The sequence below is a fragment of the Salmo trutta genome, chromosome 7 (genome assembly GCF_901001165.1).
Source record: "Salmo trutta chromosome 7, fSalTru1.1, whole genome shotgun sequence".
Classification (NCBI taxonomy): domain Eukaryota; kingdom Metazoa; phylum Chordata; class Actinopteri; order Salmoniformes; family Salmonidae; genus Salmo; species Salmo trutta.
In genome coordinates this window covers 19,235,719-19,253,287 of record NC_042963.1, presented here as the reverse complement: position 1 = coordinate 19,253,287, position 17,569 = coordinate 19,235,719, and the positions used below count along the sequence as shown (strand labels likewise).

At 41.1% G+C, this 17,569-nt stretch overlaps 1 protein-coding gene and 1 non-coding gene across 3 annotated transcripts in view; one reads left to right on the top strand and one right to left on the bottom strand.

Moving 5' to 3' along the window:
* Nucleotides 1-1,537: 1,537 nt before the first annotated feature.
* zgc:113516 (ETNK_euk domain-containing protein) overlaps nt 1,538-17,569 on the bottom strand; it is a 36,398-nt gene continuing 20,366 nt past the window's right edge. The window contains exons 4-8 of one of the 2 annotated variants that reach the window (XM_029758243.1): nt 16,227-16,393; nt 14,931-15,014; nt 13,938-14,098; nt 5,905-5,978; nt 1,538-2,270 (exon numbers count right to left, since the gene is read on the bottom strand). In XM_029758243.1, coding sequence (XP_029614103.1) covers nt 2,201-2,270; nt 5,905-5,978; nt 13,938-14,098; nt 14,931-15,014; nt 16,227-16,393 — 556 coding nt within the window. In that variant the 3' untranslated portion in view covers nt 1,538-2,200. The remainder of the gene's footprint in view (nt 2,271-5,904; nt 5,979-13,937; nt 14,099-14,930; nt 15,015-16,226; nt 16,394-17,569) is intronic. The other variant, XM_029758244.1, reaches the window with a different exon arrangement.
* Nucleotides 7,612-7,684, top strand: trnaa-ugc (transfer RNA alanine (anticodon UGC)). The gene has a single exon. It is a non-coding gene; the product is annotated as a tRNA-Ala (tRNA).

The following is a 17,569-nucleotide window of genomic DNA, read 5'->3' as shown; positions in this document are numbered from 1 at the left end:
AAATGTAGCTTATGCTTTCAGTACCAGATTCAATCTCTTATCCTTTGAATTGGTGGACAACATGTCAGTTCATGCTGCACGAGCTCTGATAGGTTGGAGGACATCCTCCGGAGGTTGTCATAATTACTGTGTAAGTCTATGGAAGGGGGTAAGAACCATGAGCCTCCTAGGTTTTGAATTGAAGTGAATGTACCCAGAGGAGGACGGAACCTAGCTGTCCTCCAGCCACACCATGGTGGTACCCTACAGAGTGCTGTTGAGGCTATTGTAGACCTTCATTGCAAAACAATGTGTTTTAATCAATTATTTGGTGACGTGAATATATTTAGAATAGTTTTATCTAAAAAGGATAGATGTTTCACTTTTCATTTTTATGAAATTCAGTGAAGAGGATGGTACTCCCTTTCCTCCTCTGAGGAGCCTCCACTGCACTGCACTAAACAGTCATGTGTTTTTCCCGAGGCCTCACATTTACATTACATTTTCCAGTATGAGCGCTTGGTCCTACCATGTCTTGAAGGGGATGAGATGGCCTGGTTTGAATTAGACAACTGTTCTGTTAAGGTGACCGTCAGCGCTGCGGTCGCCTCTTGATTTCGTTAACCAGCCCTCACCACGTCAAACATTAGCATTGTCCGACTTGGAGAATGGGATCATCAGGCCTTTCTCGATACAAAACGAGTTGGCGCGCCCCTTTTGTTTTTGTAAGACATGACACTTCTTTTTGGGATCTTTGGGATCTCTTGGCTTCAATCTGATGTTTAAGTTTAGGGCTCTGGGGGTAGGATGTACTGTAGTAGCACATTGCTGAATACAGTTAATAAATTTGTGTGTTTCATTTGATATTGTTATTTTAAGCTGATTAAGGCACTTTCTCATTTACAGCAACAGAGAAGAAATTCACTTCTCTGTCACACTACTCTTTAAAAAAAGTTTCAAAAATGAACTTTTGCCTCTGGAGGTGCTCTTGAGGCAAAAGGGGTCCTCCAAATGGACAGAGATATTGCCCAGAAATTACCTCTCCACACCCATGAGCAAAAGCATAAATGTTTTTGCCCATATTGCATAATAAACACATATACAGCTGTGTTTACACAGGCAGCCGAATTCAGATACTTTTTTCACACATTGGTCTTTTGACAGATTTGTCAAAAGACCAATGAGTGAAAAAAGTATCTGAAAGAAAGGCAATACTTCAACAGTTTTGAACAAATTAATTTCTGCCCAAATTAAGGAGAAGCGAGAGAGAGAGCTAGCTATATTTTTGACTTTCACTTTCACTTACTTAGCTAGCGTCGAATGCAGTTAGCTAGGTTAGCCTACTCAAACACCCAGCTACTCAAACACATCAGATTTTTTTCAGAGCTGATCTGGCTGGTCAATTAGTGAAAAAAAGGTCAGAATTGGGCTGCCTGTATGAACGCAGCCATGGTAGCCAAAATCGGATGTACACCGTTAGCAACTAGATGTCCATAGTAGATATTTAACAGAGATGAATCCATAGATGACACTCCCTCCAGCTATCAAGAGGGATAGATAAATGGATAGGCAACACTTTATTTCTAAAATGCTTTTTATGCAATTGTAATGATTTGTACTGAAGTGAAGTTCAGCAAAAACACTTGCCTATGCATGCTGCAGTATATACTGTACAATATACTGTTCGATGTACATTGTATGAACAATTTATTTATCCAATATTAATCTTTTGGGCAACAAAAGAAAGCAGTCTTATAACAAAACAATTGAAACAGAGCATGATGGTAATACCATCTTGAAATAATACAACACTGAAAATCCATGCCAGGGGACATTTAAAAAAAAATCTTAACTGAGCTTAATGTTGAATGAGCCTGGAAATAACCCTCTCATGATTTTAGTATTAGTTCTTATTGCTTTGAGTAACTTGGCTAAATGTAAATTAACATATTTCTGGCCTGGAAGCCATCTCAATTTGCCAAAGGAGGTTTTCTCCAACCTCACTGTGGTAAAACAAAATATTTGGAGAATCAGTTGAAATTACACCATTCTTTTTTAGTAACTGTAACAATCAAGTGTACATTTTCTGGAAACACACATGGTTATATTGCCCGCATTCTTTTGCAACATTTCAACATTGTGTATCAATAAAAATACTATCTTAAATTCAAATAAAGATGCAGCAGACTGGAACTGTTTACATTTCTTGGGGCTCAGTTTTCTAACTAAGAGTCAATCCAAAGTATTCTTCCTTCTTCTCAAAGTAGTAGTCGAATCGGGTTATGGCGTACCTGCAGATAGAGGATAAGAGTTGAAAGACCTTGAGGTGTTCCATGCGTACCATAATAAGGCTGGGATTCAATCCAAGGTGCATTATAGCGCATCGCACTAGACAGCCGACAATTCACCGTTTAAAGGCATTTCACGGATATCTTATTCACGGTAAATGCATGTCGGCTCATGTGTAAATGACCTTAAAACGTATGTTGTAGTGCTCTGCTTTATAAAGCACCTTGGATTAAATCCTGGCTTAAATCTAACTCCCCTCATGAACACACCTGCATAAACACAGGTGGAAAGACATTGACGGAAAAACACATTTCTTTGTTTACCGTCAACAGTTTAACATAGTGAAGTACAGTTAAATAATCCACACTGAAATGAATAAACATCTGGTGTTTATTCAAAGAAAATGTTTTCACCTGCTCTGCTAATTAATATTTAAATCATGGATTTACATGCTAATGAGTAAAAAGATGATAAATATATATATATATATTTTTAAGTGTTGCATTGCTCTGCGAACTACCGTATATCCATTCTGTCAAAAGCATTTGGAGCTGTATAGGAGATGATTCGGGATCAGTCCCAGTTTTGTTTGGCTGGCCCGGATTGCCTTTTCAGCGCTTTTCTACACTCGTGAACTGTGCTTCAGACTCCAGCGTAGAGACTTATTCATCAACACAAATGTGGTGTGTTGCCATAATGCTTGCTTTCAGGGGAGGAAAAAACATTATTCATTTGATAACCGTTATCACAGTTCTTTCAGTGACGCCAGATTAAAAAAAGTAGCTTGTTTCAGTCATGGAAAGGAAGCAATTCAGTGAAAGCACTTTAAATCTTCCTCATTCTACGCTGCCTTTCCTTTCGAGGGGGGAGGGGGCATGAGAGAGCACTTATTTGATTTTGACAAATGATAATGATGAAATTAAAATAACATGTTTACAAAGATTGGGATTTATACCAAATGTCATCCTACATTTCATATCCTGTAGATAAGCTGATGATAATGACACTTGACAATCCAATAATCAAACAATACTGATTAGGAAAACTAAGGTTTTCTAATCAATATATTACACATTTTCTTTATTCCACGGGCAATTTCTCCCTCTTACTTTGGACAAACTGTTTTACTATTTTTTTTTCAAAATGTATAACTGCCTTAATTTTGCTGGACCCCTGGAAGAGTAGCTGTTGCCTTGGCAGTAGTTAATGGGGATCCATAATAAATACAATCGCATGTTGTATCTTCACAGAAGTTGTCCCAAAATGGCATTGCTTCGTGTACTTGCCTTTCATTACATTAAATTTGTTTTGACTTTCAACATCTGAACAAAGTGCAGTTTCTTGAAAAGCCTAGACATATTTCAAAAGTTTACCAAGAGTAAAGTGGTTTTGTATTTGTTTGAACCATGTTGTTCAACACTTCAACACATCTAATGTCTGTGTGTGCTCTTGCCGTTGGCTATTGTGCTTGTCTTTGAAACAGAGTGAAGTTTCAAAAGAACGGAAAATGGAGACATAAAGGACTTTATCGTTAACTCCTCAATGCTCAGTATATAGTGTGAGCGTTACTGGACAGCGCCTTACCTCAGTGATGAAAAGACTCATTTAGACACAACAGTTGTATTACATAAAGCTCTATTCCAGTTCCTCCAGTTCCTCCATTTTGTTTTGTTGTATTTGTTTGTATGAATCTTTCACTCTGTTAAACTTGATCGTTTGGGCCTGAAATTGGCAATGACATTATGGAAAGGATGGTCAATTGTTTCCGTTGTTCAATTTGAGAAAAAGTTATTTATCTGAAAAATGTAGAACTTGTTTTAGAGTCGTCATCTGACTTCTAATAGTAACTTGGTTCTCAACAGTTGTTGTTGAGAACGAATGATTACAAATATTTTTTCCGTTGAGCCATCTGTTGTAATTTGCAGTTTTTTCCCTTTTGCTTAAAGATTAAACAAGTCTATGGTTATATGATGTAGGCATACTGTTTGACACGTGACCTCATTGACCACATGAAGCGCAGTAAAGAAAACCTACATCTAACTTCTCCAACAGTATTAAATGAAAATGAAAGTAGAAAAAAATAAACCATATCATCTTACAATAAAATCTAAAATAAAAACATTTTCCTATTTACTATTTAGAAAAGGGGGGGGGGAATTCACACACTGAAAAGCAGGTAAACCATTCCACAATGTGCTTTTGTGCATGTCTCCATTTTCTTCACTCAAACCATTCCAAACAGTGGGCCTCTTACTCATTTCCTCATAATAATGTCTTCGTCAAATTGGCTTTGGAAGCATGGAATAACCGCTGCCTTGCCAATACATCCACAAACTCAACCGCTGCCTAGCAGATACGAGTGAAACAAAAAATAAATAAAGTCAATATCAACGGTAGGGTGGGAGGCAGGGAGGGTGGAGTTCATACATTCCCATTGCGGCTCCCCAATATCACATGCACATGTGGCTTTGGTTAAGTGTGAGGCCTAGCAGTTGCCTGTCACTCGTTGAGTTGTCAGCAGAGACTCGTCTCAAAGGGATAACGCAACAAGTAAATGGGCATAGAGAGAAACACCCCAACAAACCTCCATCGTGAGGACCCTCCTTCTCCAAGTCTAGGACATAGGCTCTCTTTTGGAGGCTCTAGAGGGGGACATTACCCCTTAAGTGACTGGTGCAAACTCACTGTTGTTTTCCACCTTGTTATGGTTAACCTTAGATTTAGGATATAGGGATGTAATCTGACTCTTTCTACGCACATTGGGGCAACTTGTGCCTGGAGCTTAGTGGGGCCAGACAGGCTAACAGCCACATATGGCCGAACCAGGGGTGAGAGACAGACAGGGAGGACCAATGAGACTGGAACAATACTGGCTCTGTTCCATCTGCTCCTGCTGGATCGCATTTCCTCCATAGTTCCGATATAAAGTGGTGGGGCCCCTGTCACTGATCCACAGAGCGGACAGCGAAGCCACACATAGGGGAGGGTGCCATGTGTCAATAGTGATTAACGTCAGCACAGTGGCGACTGCTGCTTCTGTGGGGTACAATGGGGCATTGGAGGAGAGGAATACTTTCTGCTCAGAGGACTATGCTGTTTATAATACATTTTGGTCCCCCTGAAAATACAAATATTTTTTACTGGGGCTAATGTGTTACCAGGTGATTCGATTAAAGTTAATGCATTGTGCAATACTTTTTCTTATTTCTCATGAAGGTTGTGTGAGTGTTGGGCGGGAGGGATCTGACGAGAGGAACGGCTATTCATAGTAAAGCTATGTAAACCCTTGTAGGTTTTACTTTGTATCAGCATTTAGAAGCAACGCACTGGGCACAGACATCAGTTCAATGTCTAGTTTTGATTTACCTTTGGTTGAGTTGTCAAATAATGTGAAACATGAAATCAACAAAGCAATTCACCATGCCGTTGGATTTAGGTAAAAAGTTGAGTGAAAAAAATACAAAATGCCCTGATGCTGATGACTTTTTACAAATCCAATCAGTTTTCCACATTGATTCAATGTCGTCATATACATTTTGGGGGGGTTGAAATGACGTGGAAACAATGTTGATGAACCAGTTTTGCCCAATGGGAATATTGGTCACATTCAAGACTCTAGAGATACAGGTCACTCACCTTTCAAAGTCAAAATCAATGGAGGAATATCTGGCCTGCAGGATTGCCCAGAGACCCCATAAAAAGTTGGAGGCCTGCGAATAGATGGAGAAAAACAGAGGGATAAGGAGAAAGCGAGAGAAGCAAAAGTTAGGACACAGGTTGCCTGCTTGTTCAGGCCAGGGTTGCACTTGACCTCATCTTCTGTATAAATCGAATGCTTTACCCTGTAACTAAAAATGTTCTATTACTATTGAATAGATTTCAGAGTCTTGTCCATCTTAAAGTTCTGAAATTGAAGTACCCACTGAGTTGTCATATCGAGACATTGTAGCCTGCTGTTGAATCTGAAGTGCTTTAGACGCCAGAAAACAATAAAAAAAATCCTCTCTGGTTATTGTCCTGTCATGTATGTCCCCAGCGGCCTTTGTTCAACATTGCTGTGGCTTTGAGGATGTACCTCTTATGGTGAAAGATTGTGTGCCCACCGGACAGAAATGTAATGAGCTTTCTTATGCTGCGTCCCGGGCGAATCACGATGGCAAGACAGAAACAGATGCCATTGTTTTCAATGAGACGTCGACGACAAATTCTGCAACGGCCGACAGAAAATACTGCCCACTGCGGCTGGACGGAATTTGAGGCAAGAGCTGAAATAGAGGCCCGGACTCTAACTTGCAAGAGGTGTATTGTTTTGGGATGTCTTTTAGGAAACATTTTCATGACAGGCTTTTGTATACCCATAAACCACATGTGAATTGTGGTTTTGCTTTCCCTGTGTTTTGCTTCTGAAAAATATGGGGAAAAGTCTATAGGTTCCCACGCTTCCATACATTTCTGTTGTCATCCCCCTTATTGTAATTCTCTATGGTGGGACCACTAATCATTTCCTAACGAGTTCCAGGCAGACCTCTGTGCTGTGGCCGAATGATATAATCACATTTTTATTTGATAATCAAATAAAGGGTGGAATGAAATACTGGAGCAGTATGTGGTTTCCCCTCTCGTTTTTTTCCTGCCACATTTTCATATGTAACGTCTCTCCTCAGTTCTAGATGGAGATTGAGTGCAGTTTTTTTGTTGCTGTGATTAATAACATTAAGATGCCATTAGCCTAACTCTAAGCAGAGATGGCCAATGACAGGGAGCCATTCAGAAAAGCCCAGAGACGAAGCATGCTACTAATACGAAATAGAGGAGTCATCACAGAGTCAGTCTTTGGCCTTTCGGTACCTGGGAAGGGGTTCCCTGATGGGGACAAAGAAGATTCAGATCAACTTTATTATACCACCGGGGGGGAATTCCTTTGGTCATGTGCTTAAAAAGACGGTACATAAAACATGAAAACACAGAAACGACACAATGGAATTCATTCAAAGGGCTATAGCTACACATTGAAAGTGAAAGTGCAATATGCTGTATACTCGAGGGACCAACAGACTATCTATTATACAGCCTAATGGCTGTTGGGGAAAACATTTGTTCCCATAACTATCTGTTTTGATTTTCTTTTGAAAAAGTATTTTTCCCCTTATCTGGCTGCTGCTGTGACTGAGTTTTGAGTAAAGGAGATGAGTACTGTCCTGTTAAATACTTTCAAGTTTTAGGAGGATGAGTTTTGTGTACAGGTTGGTGGCTGATTCTTTATCTATATATCTATATCCATATATCTATTTCCAAACATGCATATATGACCAAAGGACTGCACACTGCAGGACAGATTTGTAGTCCTGTCTGGCTCAGTTGGTAGAGCGTGGTGTTTGCAACGCCAGGGTTGTGGGTTCGATTCCCACAGGGGGACCAGTATGGAGAAGAAAAAAAAAATAATGAAATGTATGCATTCACCGCTGTAAGTTGTTCTGGATAAGAGTGTCTGCTAAATGACTAAAATGTAGAACATTTGTTAGATATGGCAGTCGATATTAAAAATGTTCAGTTTGCGTAAAAAAACATTCTCTTTTGCAATTTCTTTATCGTAGAGCGAGTTGTAGAGAGCCCAGTGTGCCTTGGCTCGCTCTGTCTGGGCTTAAGATGGGGAGAGGAGCAGTGGAGAAGCTCCCATCCCAAGAACATTGGCGGAGAGCCACTCCTTAGTGATGCCACAAAGACAATTTGTCTATTAAAGGGCTCTAGGAAATATCAAAACATACCCCAGCAGTTCAGGGGGCATCAATATCAGTTCTTTCTCTTTTTGTGATTGATGAAGGGCAATTCCACAGAAATGGATAACGGTAACAAACCATACAACTCTATGCACAAGGACTACTTTGAGCAATTTCCATCGAAAAATTCACAAAAACACAGTTACTGGAAGAACTGTGCAGATGCAAAGTTTGGTAAGAGATTCGCCCTTTTCCATCTAGAAAAGAGGAATACCTATGTAAGAATACTGTTCATTCTACAGCTCAGCTTCAACACCATAGCGTCCTCCAAGCTCATCACTAAGCTCGGGGCCCTGGGTCTGAACCACACCCTGTGCAACTAGGTCCTGGACTTCCTGACAGGCCGACCTTAGGTGGTGAAGTTAGGCACCAACACCTCTGCCACACTTATCCTCATAACTGGGGCCCCACAGGGGTGCGTGCTCAGCCCCCTCCTGTACTCCCTGTTCACCCATGACCAGGCCGCCTCCACGAGGGGATAAAAGGGGGCTTAGACCCTCAGTTGAAACTTGTGCCCCCTTAGTTTTGGGATTAGTCCCTATATAAATAGCAAAAGTGTTTAAATGATTGAGTGAAAATCTGTATCTCCACTGCACTGTGTCAGCACAATGGATAGAGCGTGCCGCGGTGTGTGTAGGGGGGCTATGGAGAGCCACTGGGGTGGTTAGGTATGACTTCTTTGGGTTTCCATAAAAAGCGGGGAAAAACATTACTCATCTGTGGTAGTCTAAGTGAATAACGTGGTTCACCTGTAATATTTGATTTTGATTTATAAGGGCGGGGTCAAGTTTACTGATGAGGCTGCTCAACTCAACTCTACCTTATGCCCCACCACTACAGAGTTTAGTTAGTTTCTTAGCTAGCTGTAAAAACGTTAGGGTTACTAGCCTTAGCCTATTTAGCTACCTCAAGCCAACTAATCTGCCACTGCCACGATTGATATCAAAAATTGGCTTCACCAAAGTACCTAAACAAAGCCAAAAGGAGAAGGAGAGCAGCAGTGGAAAAAGTACCCAATTGTCATACATTACTAAAAATATAGATACCTTAATAGAAAGTTACTCAAGTCAAAGTAAAAGTCACCCAGTAAAATACTACTTGAGTAAAAGTCTAAAAGTATTTGGTTCTAAACCTAAGTATCAAAATTACATGTAATTGCTAAAATACACTTACATATCAAAATTAAAGTAGAAGTATAAATTATTTCAAATTCATTCTTTTAAGCAAAGCAGATGGCACCATTTACAAAAGATGCATTTGTGTTTAGTGAGTCCGCCAGATCAGAACCAGAAGGGATGACCATGTGTTGTCTTGATAAGCACGTGAATTGGTCCATTTTCATGTCCTGCTAAGCATTCAAAATGTAACGAGTACTTTTGGGTGTCAGGTAAAATGTATGGAGTAAAAAGTACATTATTTTCTTTCGGAATGTAGTGAAATAAAAGTAAAAGTTGACAAAAATATAAATAGTAAAGTACAGATATCCCCAAAAGCGACTTAAGTAGTACTTTAAAGTATTTTTACTTTACAGCACTGAAGGAGAGCGATGAGCGACATCAAACCACAGAGGCCCAGCAGCAATGATGTTGCTGAGCTCCAGCTAGGTCCGTGTGCAGAGCCTACCCACCCATCCAGAAGTGCCGCCAGAATAATGGCTCCACAGCCCCCTCCGCCTCCGACTGTTCCTGACGATCTTGGAACCTAGGAAGCAGCCCAGGTTAGCCTAGAACCCCACCCTAGCCGCAGGTTTTCTGTCCAAAAATGGTCATTTAATAGCAACTGGTTCATAGGAAGTGTGGCTGGAATACTTGGTGACTGCAGAATTCAATATAATTCCATGCAAGAACCCAAATGACATCCCTAGGTATAGCTACATATCAGTATGTTTCATCATAGAAATAGATACATTCTGTTATGGTTTTCTTGGTAGCCTATTGGTTTTTGTGGATGTAAATGGAACTGTATGGAAGCATATTGAGCCATATCCCAATGTGTTGCTGCATGGTTTCCCATGTTTGAAGTGGACTTACACGACTATTTGTTTGGCGAGACAGTAGTGCATGGCTGCATCTCACTTTAGTAGTGGTTGTTTGGATCTCCATTCGCCTTTTGTTGACTGTGTTTGTTCACTGTTTAGCCTAAATATAGATTGTGTCATGCCTTTATCAATCTGATATTTTGTTTTACTAGGCCTACTTGGTACCGCTGTTTTGTTCAATCGTTCGCATTCGCAGTTGTGTCGGTATTCTAAACCAGTGGTTCCCAAACTTATTCCCACTTTTTTTTGGGGGGGGGGGGGGACTCAGTTAGGCTTACAACTTACTCTTGAAAGTTGTAATAATAGAATGCACTAGCAGAATCCTCTTGTCATGTCAGTTATTTCATATCTTAGAGTAAGGTTTCCCAAAATCGGTCCTAGGGCCCCACCGGGTGCACGTTTTGTTTTTTGCTTTAGCACTACACAGCTGATTAAAATAACCAACTAATCATCAAGCTTTGATTAGTTGAATCAATCAATGTGTAGTGCTAGAGTGTCACGGATCCCTCCGGAACTGTGTCATTACGCACACCTGGTCACCATTCCCACTGATTGTAATTGTATAAATGTGCCCTTTGGTTCACCATTGGGCTGTCAATTATTGTTCCGTTGTGCCTGTGAGTACCTGTGCCTTGTTGTTTTGGCTCTCGTGCCGCCTGTATTGCGCAGATGATTACAGGTCTCGTCCCGTGTATTTATTCGAGGTACTCCTTGCTCTTTTGTTTGGGTTTCAACCCTGTGTTTTGTTACATGTTTGTTTGGTCTTCGTACCTGTGCCTTTACATGGCACGTTGTAATTTGGGTGGGGGGGACTGAGTTAGGGAAACCTTGACTGAGTTAGGGAAACCAGGACTGAGTTAGAGAAACCTTGCCTTGAAGAGCTATTTTGAAATGTCAGCTAATGTTTTTTAGCACATAGATTTTGTTGTAATGTTTGAGTCACTCAAATATCACATGATTGTTGGTCAGGGAGGTGACCAAGAACCCAGTGGTCACTCTGACAGAGCTCCAGAGTGCCTCTGTGGAGATGGGAACCTTCCAGAAGGACAACCATCTCTGCAGCACTCCACCAAACAGGCCTTTATGGTAGAGTGGCCAGACAGAAGCCGCTCCTCAGTAAAAGGCACATGACAGCCTGCTTGGAGCTTGCTAAAAGACACCTCAAGGACTCTGACTATGAGAAACAAGATTCTCTGGTCTGATGAAACCAAGATTGAACTATTTGGCCTGACTGCCAAGCGTCACGTCTGGAGGAAACCTGGCACCAACCCTACGGTGAAGCATGGTGGCGGCAGCATCATGCTGTGGGGATGTTTTTCAGCGACAGGGACTGGAGACAGGATCGAGGGAAAGATGAACGGAGCAAAGTACAGAGAGATCCTTGATGAAAACCTGCTCCAGAGCGCCCAGGACCTCAGACTGGGGAGAAGGTTCACCTTCCAACAGGACAACGACCCTGAGCACACAGCCAAGACAATGCAGGAGTGGCTTTGGTACAAGTCTCTGAATGTCCTTGAGTGGGCCAGACAGAGGCCAGACTTGAACCCAATCAAACATCTCTGGAGAGACCTGAAAATAGCAGTGTAGCGAAGCTCCCCATCCAACCTGACAGAGCTTGAAAGGATCTGCAGAGAAGAATGGGATAAACTCTCCAAATACAAATGTGCTAAGCTTGTAGCCTCATACCCAAGAAGACTCAAGGCTTTAATCGCTGCCAAAGGTGCTTCATCAAAGTACTGAGTAAAGGGTCTGAATAATTATGTAAATGTAATATTTAAGTTTTTTCTTTTTAATAAATGTGCATTCATTTCTTAACACCTGTTTTTGCTTTGTCATTATGGATTATTGTGTGTAGATTGATGAGGGGGAAAAAACAATTTAATCCATTTTAGAATAAGGCTGTAACATAACAAAATGTGGAAAAAGTCAAGGGGTCTGAATACTTTCCGAGTGCATTGTACTTATTTGGAAATTGTGGAACAATGTTCTGTGCATCCTATGTGAATATCACAAAAATATTATTGCAACAGTCTAGACAATTTCCATAACTTAATTAAATGTTCTGGGAACCTTATACCAGGTGTTCCGTCAACATTCTTACATTATAGGAATGTCTTCTGGGAAGAAATGCGTTATGGGAATGTTCTTGTATCATCAGGTGAAAGTTTTCTGCACCCTAAAATAAACATTTTAGAATCATCCGCACAACTGGACAGTTTTTGTGTTTTGGGAAAATATATTTTGTGATGTCCCACCATTATGCCTAATTTTTAAGATGGAACATGGTTGAAAAATGTATCTATGCCTTCATTTTCCAAAAATATAAACTCTTAGCTTTTATTTGACACCCAATTTGATATGCTCCTATGAACTTCACATGTTGGTGCTCATGGGTCCTTTACATGGAAATGCCATGGACAAAATAAGCTTCCTTTCAGTGGACCTATACGGTTTCCGATTAACTGACATTGCACTCTAAAAACACTGGCAAACTACAAACAGCCTGTCAAAAAACTAAAGACCTTATTATAGGAGGGATATTGGGATTTTTCTAGTCACATCTCGAAATCCGATTTAAAGGTCCAATGCAGCCATTTTTATCTCAAAATCAATTAATTTCTGGGTAAGAATTAAGTACCTTACTGTTATTGCTTAAAATCAAAATGGTAAAAAAACGAATTGCTTCTTAGCAAAGATCAATATCTCAAGCAAAAATGTTGCTAGGACTGTCTGGGTGTGGTCTGAGAGAGGCGTCTAATTGGATAAGTCTAAAGGGAGGGATATGTAACCTGAAAACTAGCTGAAAACAGACAGGTTTGAAACTCTATGTTATTGGTCTATTAACTTATAACGTCTGGTGATGTCGTCAGGAATGCCAAAACTCAATCCCACCCAAACAGGCTGAAATAACAGACGGCCTTTTCAAACAGCTCTTACACTAAAAGAGTATTATCATAACTTTCACAATTTCACAGTATTATTCCAACCTCATAGTGTGGGAATATATAGACAACCCTCTAAAAAAAATCACATTTTTGACTGCACTGGGCCTTTAAATGAAAACCAGCTACGCCAAAGTTTTTTCTCTTGATTGTTTTGATCAACAAGCATATCCACCATCCCTACGCCAGACTTGTAAATTACTTGGACTGGAAACTTGACACAGCCATTAGTTGTCAGTGAGTGAGTGACTTCTCCCACTTCACCAAGCCAGAGTTCTTGGTTTGTCACAGAAATCTGATTTCAATCAACAAGATGTTATCTCTGCTCTTATTCATTTCCAGGCCATAATTTTTTCTTCCTCCCTCCACGTTTAGAGGAAAAGAAAATGCCTTCTCATCATTTCTGGGCTATTTTGAGAGACATCGACACTACCCCAAAGATTACCAAGACAATCTTGCATATTTTGTCGACTTATGAAAGCAGCATCAGTCTAGTCCAGCTCCACTCGAGCCTCCAATGACTGGAAATTGTGGTTGTAAAAAAAAATACATCTCGGCTGCTGTCTGTCATTTTTCCTTGCAGTGGTTTCAAATCAACTCCGATAGAGTCTGTCAAAACGCACAGAGCGGTAGGTCGATCATACTTTGGTTTTTGGGAATCTGGACCCGTAAACGGACATAGTTGGATGTTAGTTTGAATTTTGAACTATAGTGAAATTCAGGCTCCCCTGCACAAACTACTACTTGTCTCTGCATCAACAAATACTCATTAAATGGATGTGTCAGCCAATGAACACAAAACATATATATGCGAGTTAGAAAGTAGATATAAAGTATTTTGCTGTGATTGTCTACTTAGACTATTGTGAAATATCAATGCCGGATAATGGGTGCTGTGCCATTGACTCTCACCAGTGAGAACTTGCAGACTTGAACATAGAGCTTCTGAACCTCTGGTTCTGTAACTGTGGCCTCCAGCCCCACACTGTGCTTGTAGCTCTCAAGGTAAGCAGTCAACCAGTCCCTCTGCAGTTCAGGTCTGGGATACAGGCTGTAGTCAGTGTCACTCGTACCTTGGTGATGGATCAAACACACAGATACATGAGAACTTGTCAAACCATAGGGTTTGATTTCACACCTTAAAGGGACATTTTACTCATAAATGTAACTTGTTAGTTTATCTTTTCTATACATTTGGGGTGGAGGCATATACTGTAGATAGACAGGGATCGCATCTTGACTTTAGACTTAGAGATCTGAAAAAAGACTTCTTTAGAGGTCTGAAAACAAACTTTGAAAGTGTAATGTCCATTTAATGAGCTTGGTTAGTACAAGTTCAATGTTGAATGCGAAATTAAATATTGAAATACATTTAAATAAAAACATTTCAAGTTTTCTCTCTGATTCCCCGTCTGTGAGAGAAAGCTCAGTGACAAACAACAATAGCCACGACACCTGTCAAAATCTTGATTTACTCATGTGATTTTGCAGTTTACACTATACCGCTCTCAAGCTAAGGCTCAAAATAGAACCAGCTAACGTTAGCTAGCTAGCTAAGAAGCCCTTTAGCAAGCGCTTTAGATCAATGCCTGAGACTGATGGGGTTAACTTCTTGGCTAGCGAGATTAAATAGTCTACTGAGGCCTTCTAGCTAGCTATCTAACGTTAGCTCGTGCAAACTGCAAAACCACCTAAGTAAATAAAATTTTTGTACTGGCTATTTTTGTTGGGTTTATTTGGTTTTGCATAGTGACATTGCTAATCTATTTTTGGCATTAAACTATGCAGTTAACCCGGTCCAGGTAATGAAAATAAGTCTCCAGTTCCTCCGAGACACACAGAAATAAAACAACCAGTCACGGATCAGGGGCCACTCCCTATGAATTATAAACTGAAGTAACGCACCTGCAAACTCATTGAAATGGTTGCCTATGTCGAAGGCCTGGTAGTTAAAATCAGCATACTCATAGTCAATGAATCTCACCTTGCCTAAAGGAGGAAAGATTAATGTAGGGTTAATGCAGCTTATTACGATGACACACATGCACATTAGTAAACTGTTCTTTGGCATTTCAGTAATAGACGTATTTGAATCCAGATCTGGGTTTCAAATACTTGTAAAAAATCCATTCAAATACCTTACCTGGGCCTGTTGGAGCTTGCCTGGCTTAATAAATCAAAGTCCCAAAACTGTCAACTCCACCCACCAGGCAGACTTCAAGTACTTGAAACCCAAGTCTGTACTCTATTCATGTTGCTATAATTGATAGTGTGCTCTGAAAGCTTTAACAAATAATAATTTTGGGGGTGCTGATATTTGTCGTGTTACACACTTGTACAAGTGTTCATCATTCCAAGTTTGTAATGGAAATGTGCTTCTTGCGAATCCAAACTCCCCTTGAGACACTCGGATGGAGTGGGGTCATGGCCAGGGTCGCCGTTGTCCAGCGACCCTGGAGCAATTGGGGTTAAGTGCCTTGCTCAAGAGCATAGCGACAGTTTTTTCAACTTGTTGGGTGTGAGATTTGAACCACCAACCTTTTGAGCCTAACCTCAAGGCTACCTGTCGCACCTTAGTCAACACCCAAAAGTCAATGCTAAATTTCCTCAATTAGATACAATGAAATTATTTTCCATTTTACTTAGATTATGTTCCAGTATCATAGGCTTTCAGTTTGTGCTTTACTGTTGCAACTACAAAGTCCCTGACAAGATTCAGAGAAACATGAATAATTTCTTTATCATAATCGTGTGCCTCACATGCATCATAACAATGCCGCAAGATTGAAATGACATTAGGACATGAAAAGGGGATTAAGGGAATAGGGTATAGGTTTAGTATGCATAGCAACGTAAAGGAAAGCTGTGGGATAGATCAAGACCATTTTGTGAACCACATTTTGTCAAGGTTTGTCCTACAATCAGACCACTTTATGGAAATAAGTGAAATCGAAGGGACATCAGAGTTTTTGAGTCTAGAATATGGCAAACTTGTATTCTTACCGACACTGATGGTCTGTAGCACCAGATTGGCAGAACAAATGCTATACCTAAACAGTTCAATTCTAATGAATCCAGTTATACCTCATGCCCCGTTGCTTTTTTAACTACTGTACAAAATGAACTCGCTTGGATCACTTTTAATGTCAGTGTTGCAACTTCAATTCCAGGCACTAAGACACATCATACACCCTCACCCACCCTCTTTGTTGTCGTAGATGATGTTTTTAGTCAGGAGGTCGTTGTGACACAGCACGGTCGGCGAGCCGATCTGAGAGAGGTGTCTTTTCAGCGTCTCCATTTCATCTGACAGGGTTTCGATGCTAGGGATCTCTTGCAGCAGCTTGGAACTATGTGGGCAAAAAAATCTATAAAATAACAGTTACGCATTGCAGGCACTGAAAGTATCATCACATTCAAATGTATTTCATGCTATTACACATGCTGTTTTTACACAGATGAAGGAAGGTATAATGTATATCATAATGTACTAAAGATGCATGTGCTGCAGCCTTTCTTGTCACCGGCTATTTTAATTCTGCGTCATTAAGACACGTGATGCCAAACTTCCAACACATCTCCTTCGCCATTAGGGGCGATAAAGTCCTAGACCACTGTTACTCTACCCACAAGCAAGCATACAATGCCCTCCTCCCTCATCCGCCATTCGGCATGTCAGATCATGAGTCCGTATTCCTGCTTCCCTGTTTACAAGCAGAAGCTCAAACAGGAAGTACCTGTGACTCGCCCCGTTGAGAAATGTAATCAGAATCAGAGATTATGCTACAGGACTGCTTTGCTAGCGCCGACTGGAATATGTTCCGAGACTCCGCCAATAACATTGACGAGCTCACCACCTCCGTCACTGGCTTCAATAGGAAATGCATCGGCGACGTTGTCCACAGAGTGAAGGTTCGCTGCTTCAGAGCCGGACAATATTCCTGGGCACATTCTCAGAGCATGTGCAGATCAGCTGGACTGAACTTCTCCATTTGCAACTGGATCCTGGGCTTCCTGACGGCCCGACTGCCACACTGCCCCTCAACACGTGGGCCCCACTGGGGTGTGTGCTTAGTCCCCTCCTGTACTCCCTGTTCACCCACGACTGTGGCCACGCACAAGTTTGCTGACGGACACAACGGTGGCAGGCCTGATCACCGACGATGATTATACAGCCTACAGGGAGGAGGTCAGTGACCTGGCAGTGTGGTGCCGGGACAACAAACTCTCCCTCAACATCAGTGAGACCAATGAGCTGATCATGGACTACAGGAAACAGAGGGGCGAGCATACCCCTATCCATATCGATGGGGCTGCATTGGAGGGGAGCTTCAAGTTCCTCTGTGTCCTAATGACTTGAAATGGTCTACTCACACAGTCGAGAGATTGAAAAGGTTTATCATGGGCCCTCAAATCCTCCAAAAGTTATACAGCTGCAGCACTGAGAACATCTTGACTGGCTGCATCACTGCTTGTTAAGGCAACAGCACCGCCCTCAATTGCGTGGTGCTACAGATGGTGGTGCGGACAGCCCAGTACATCAC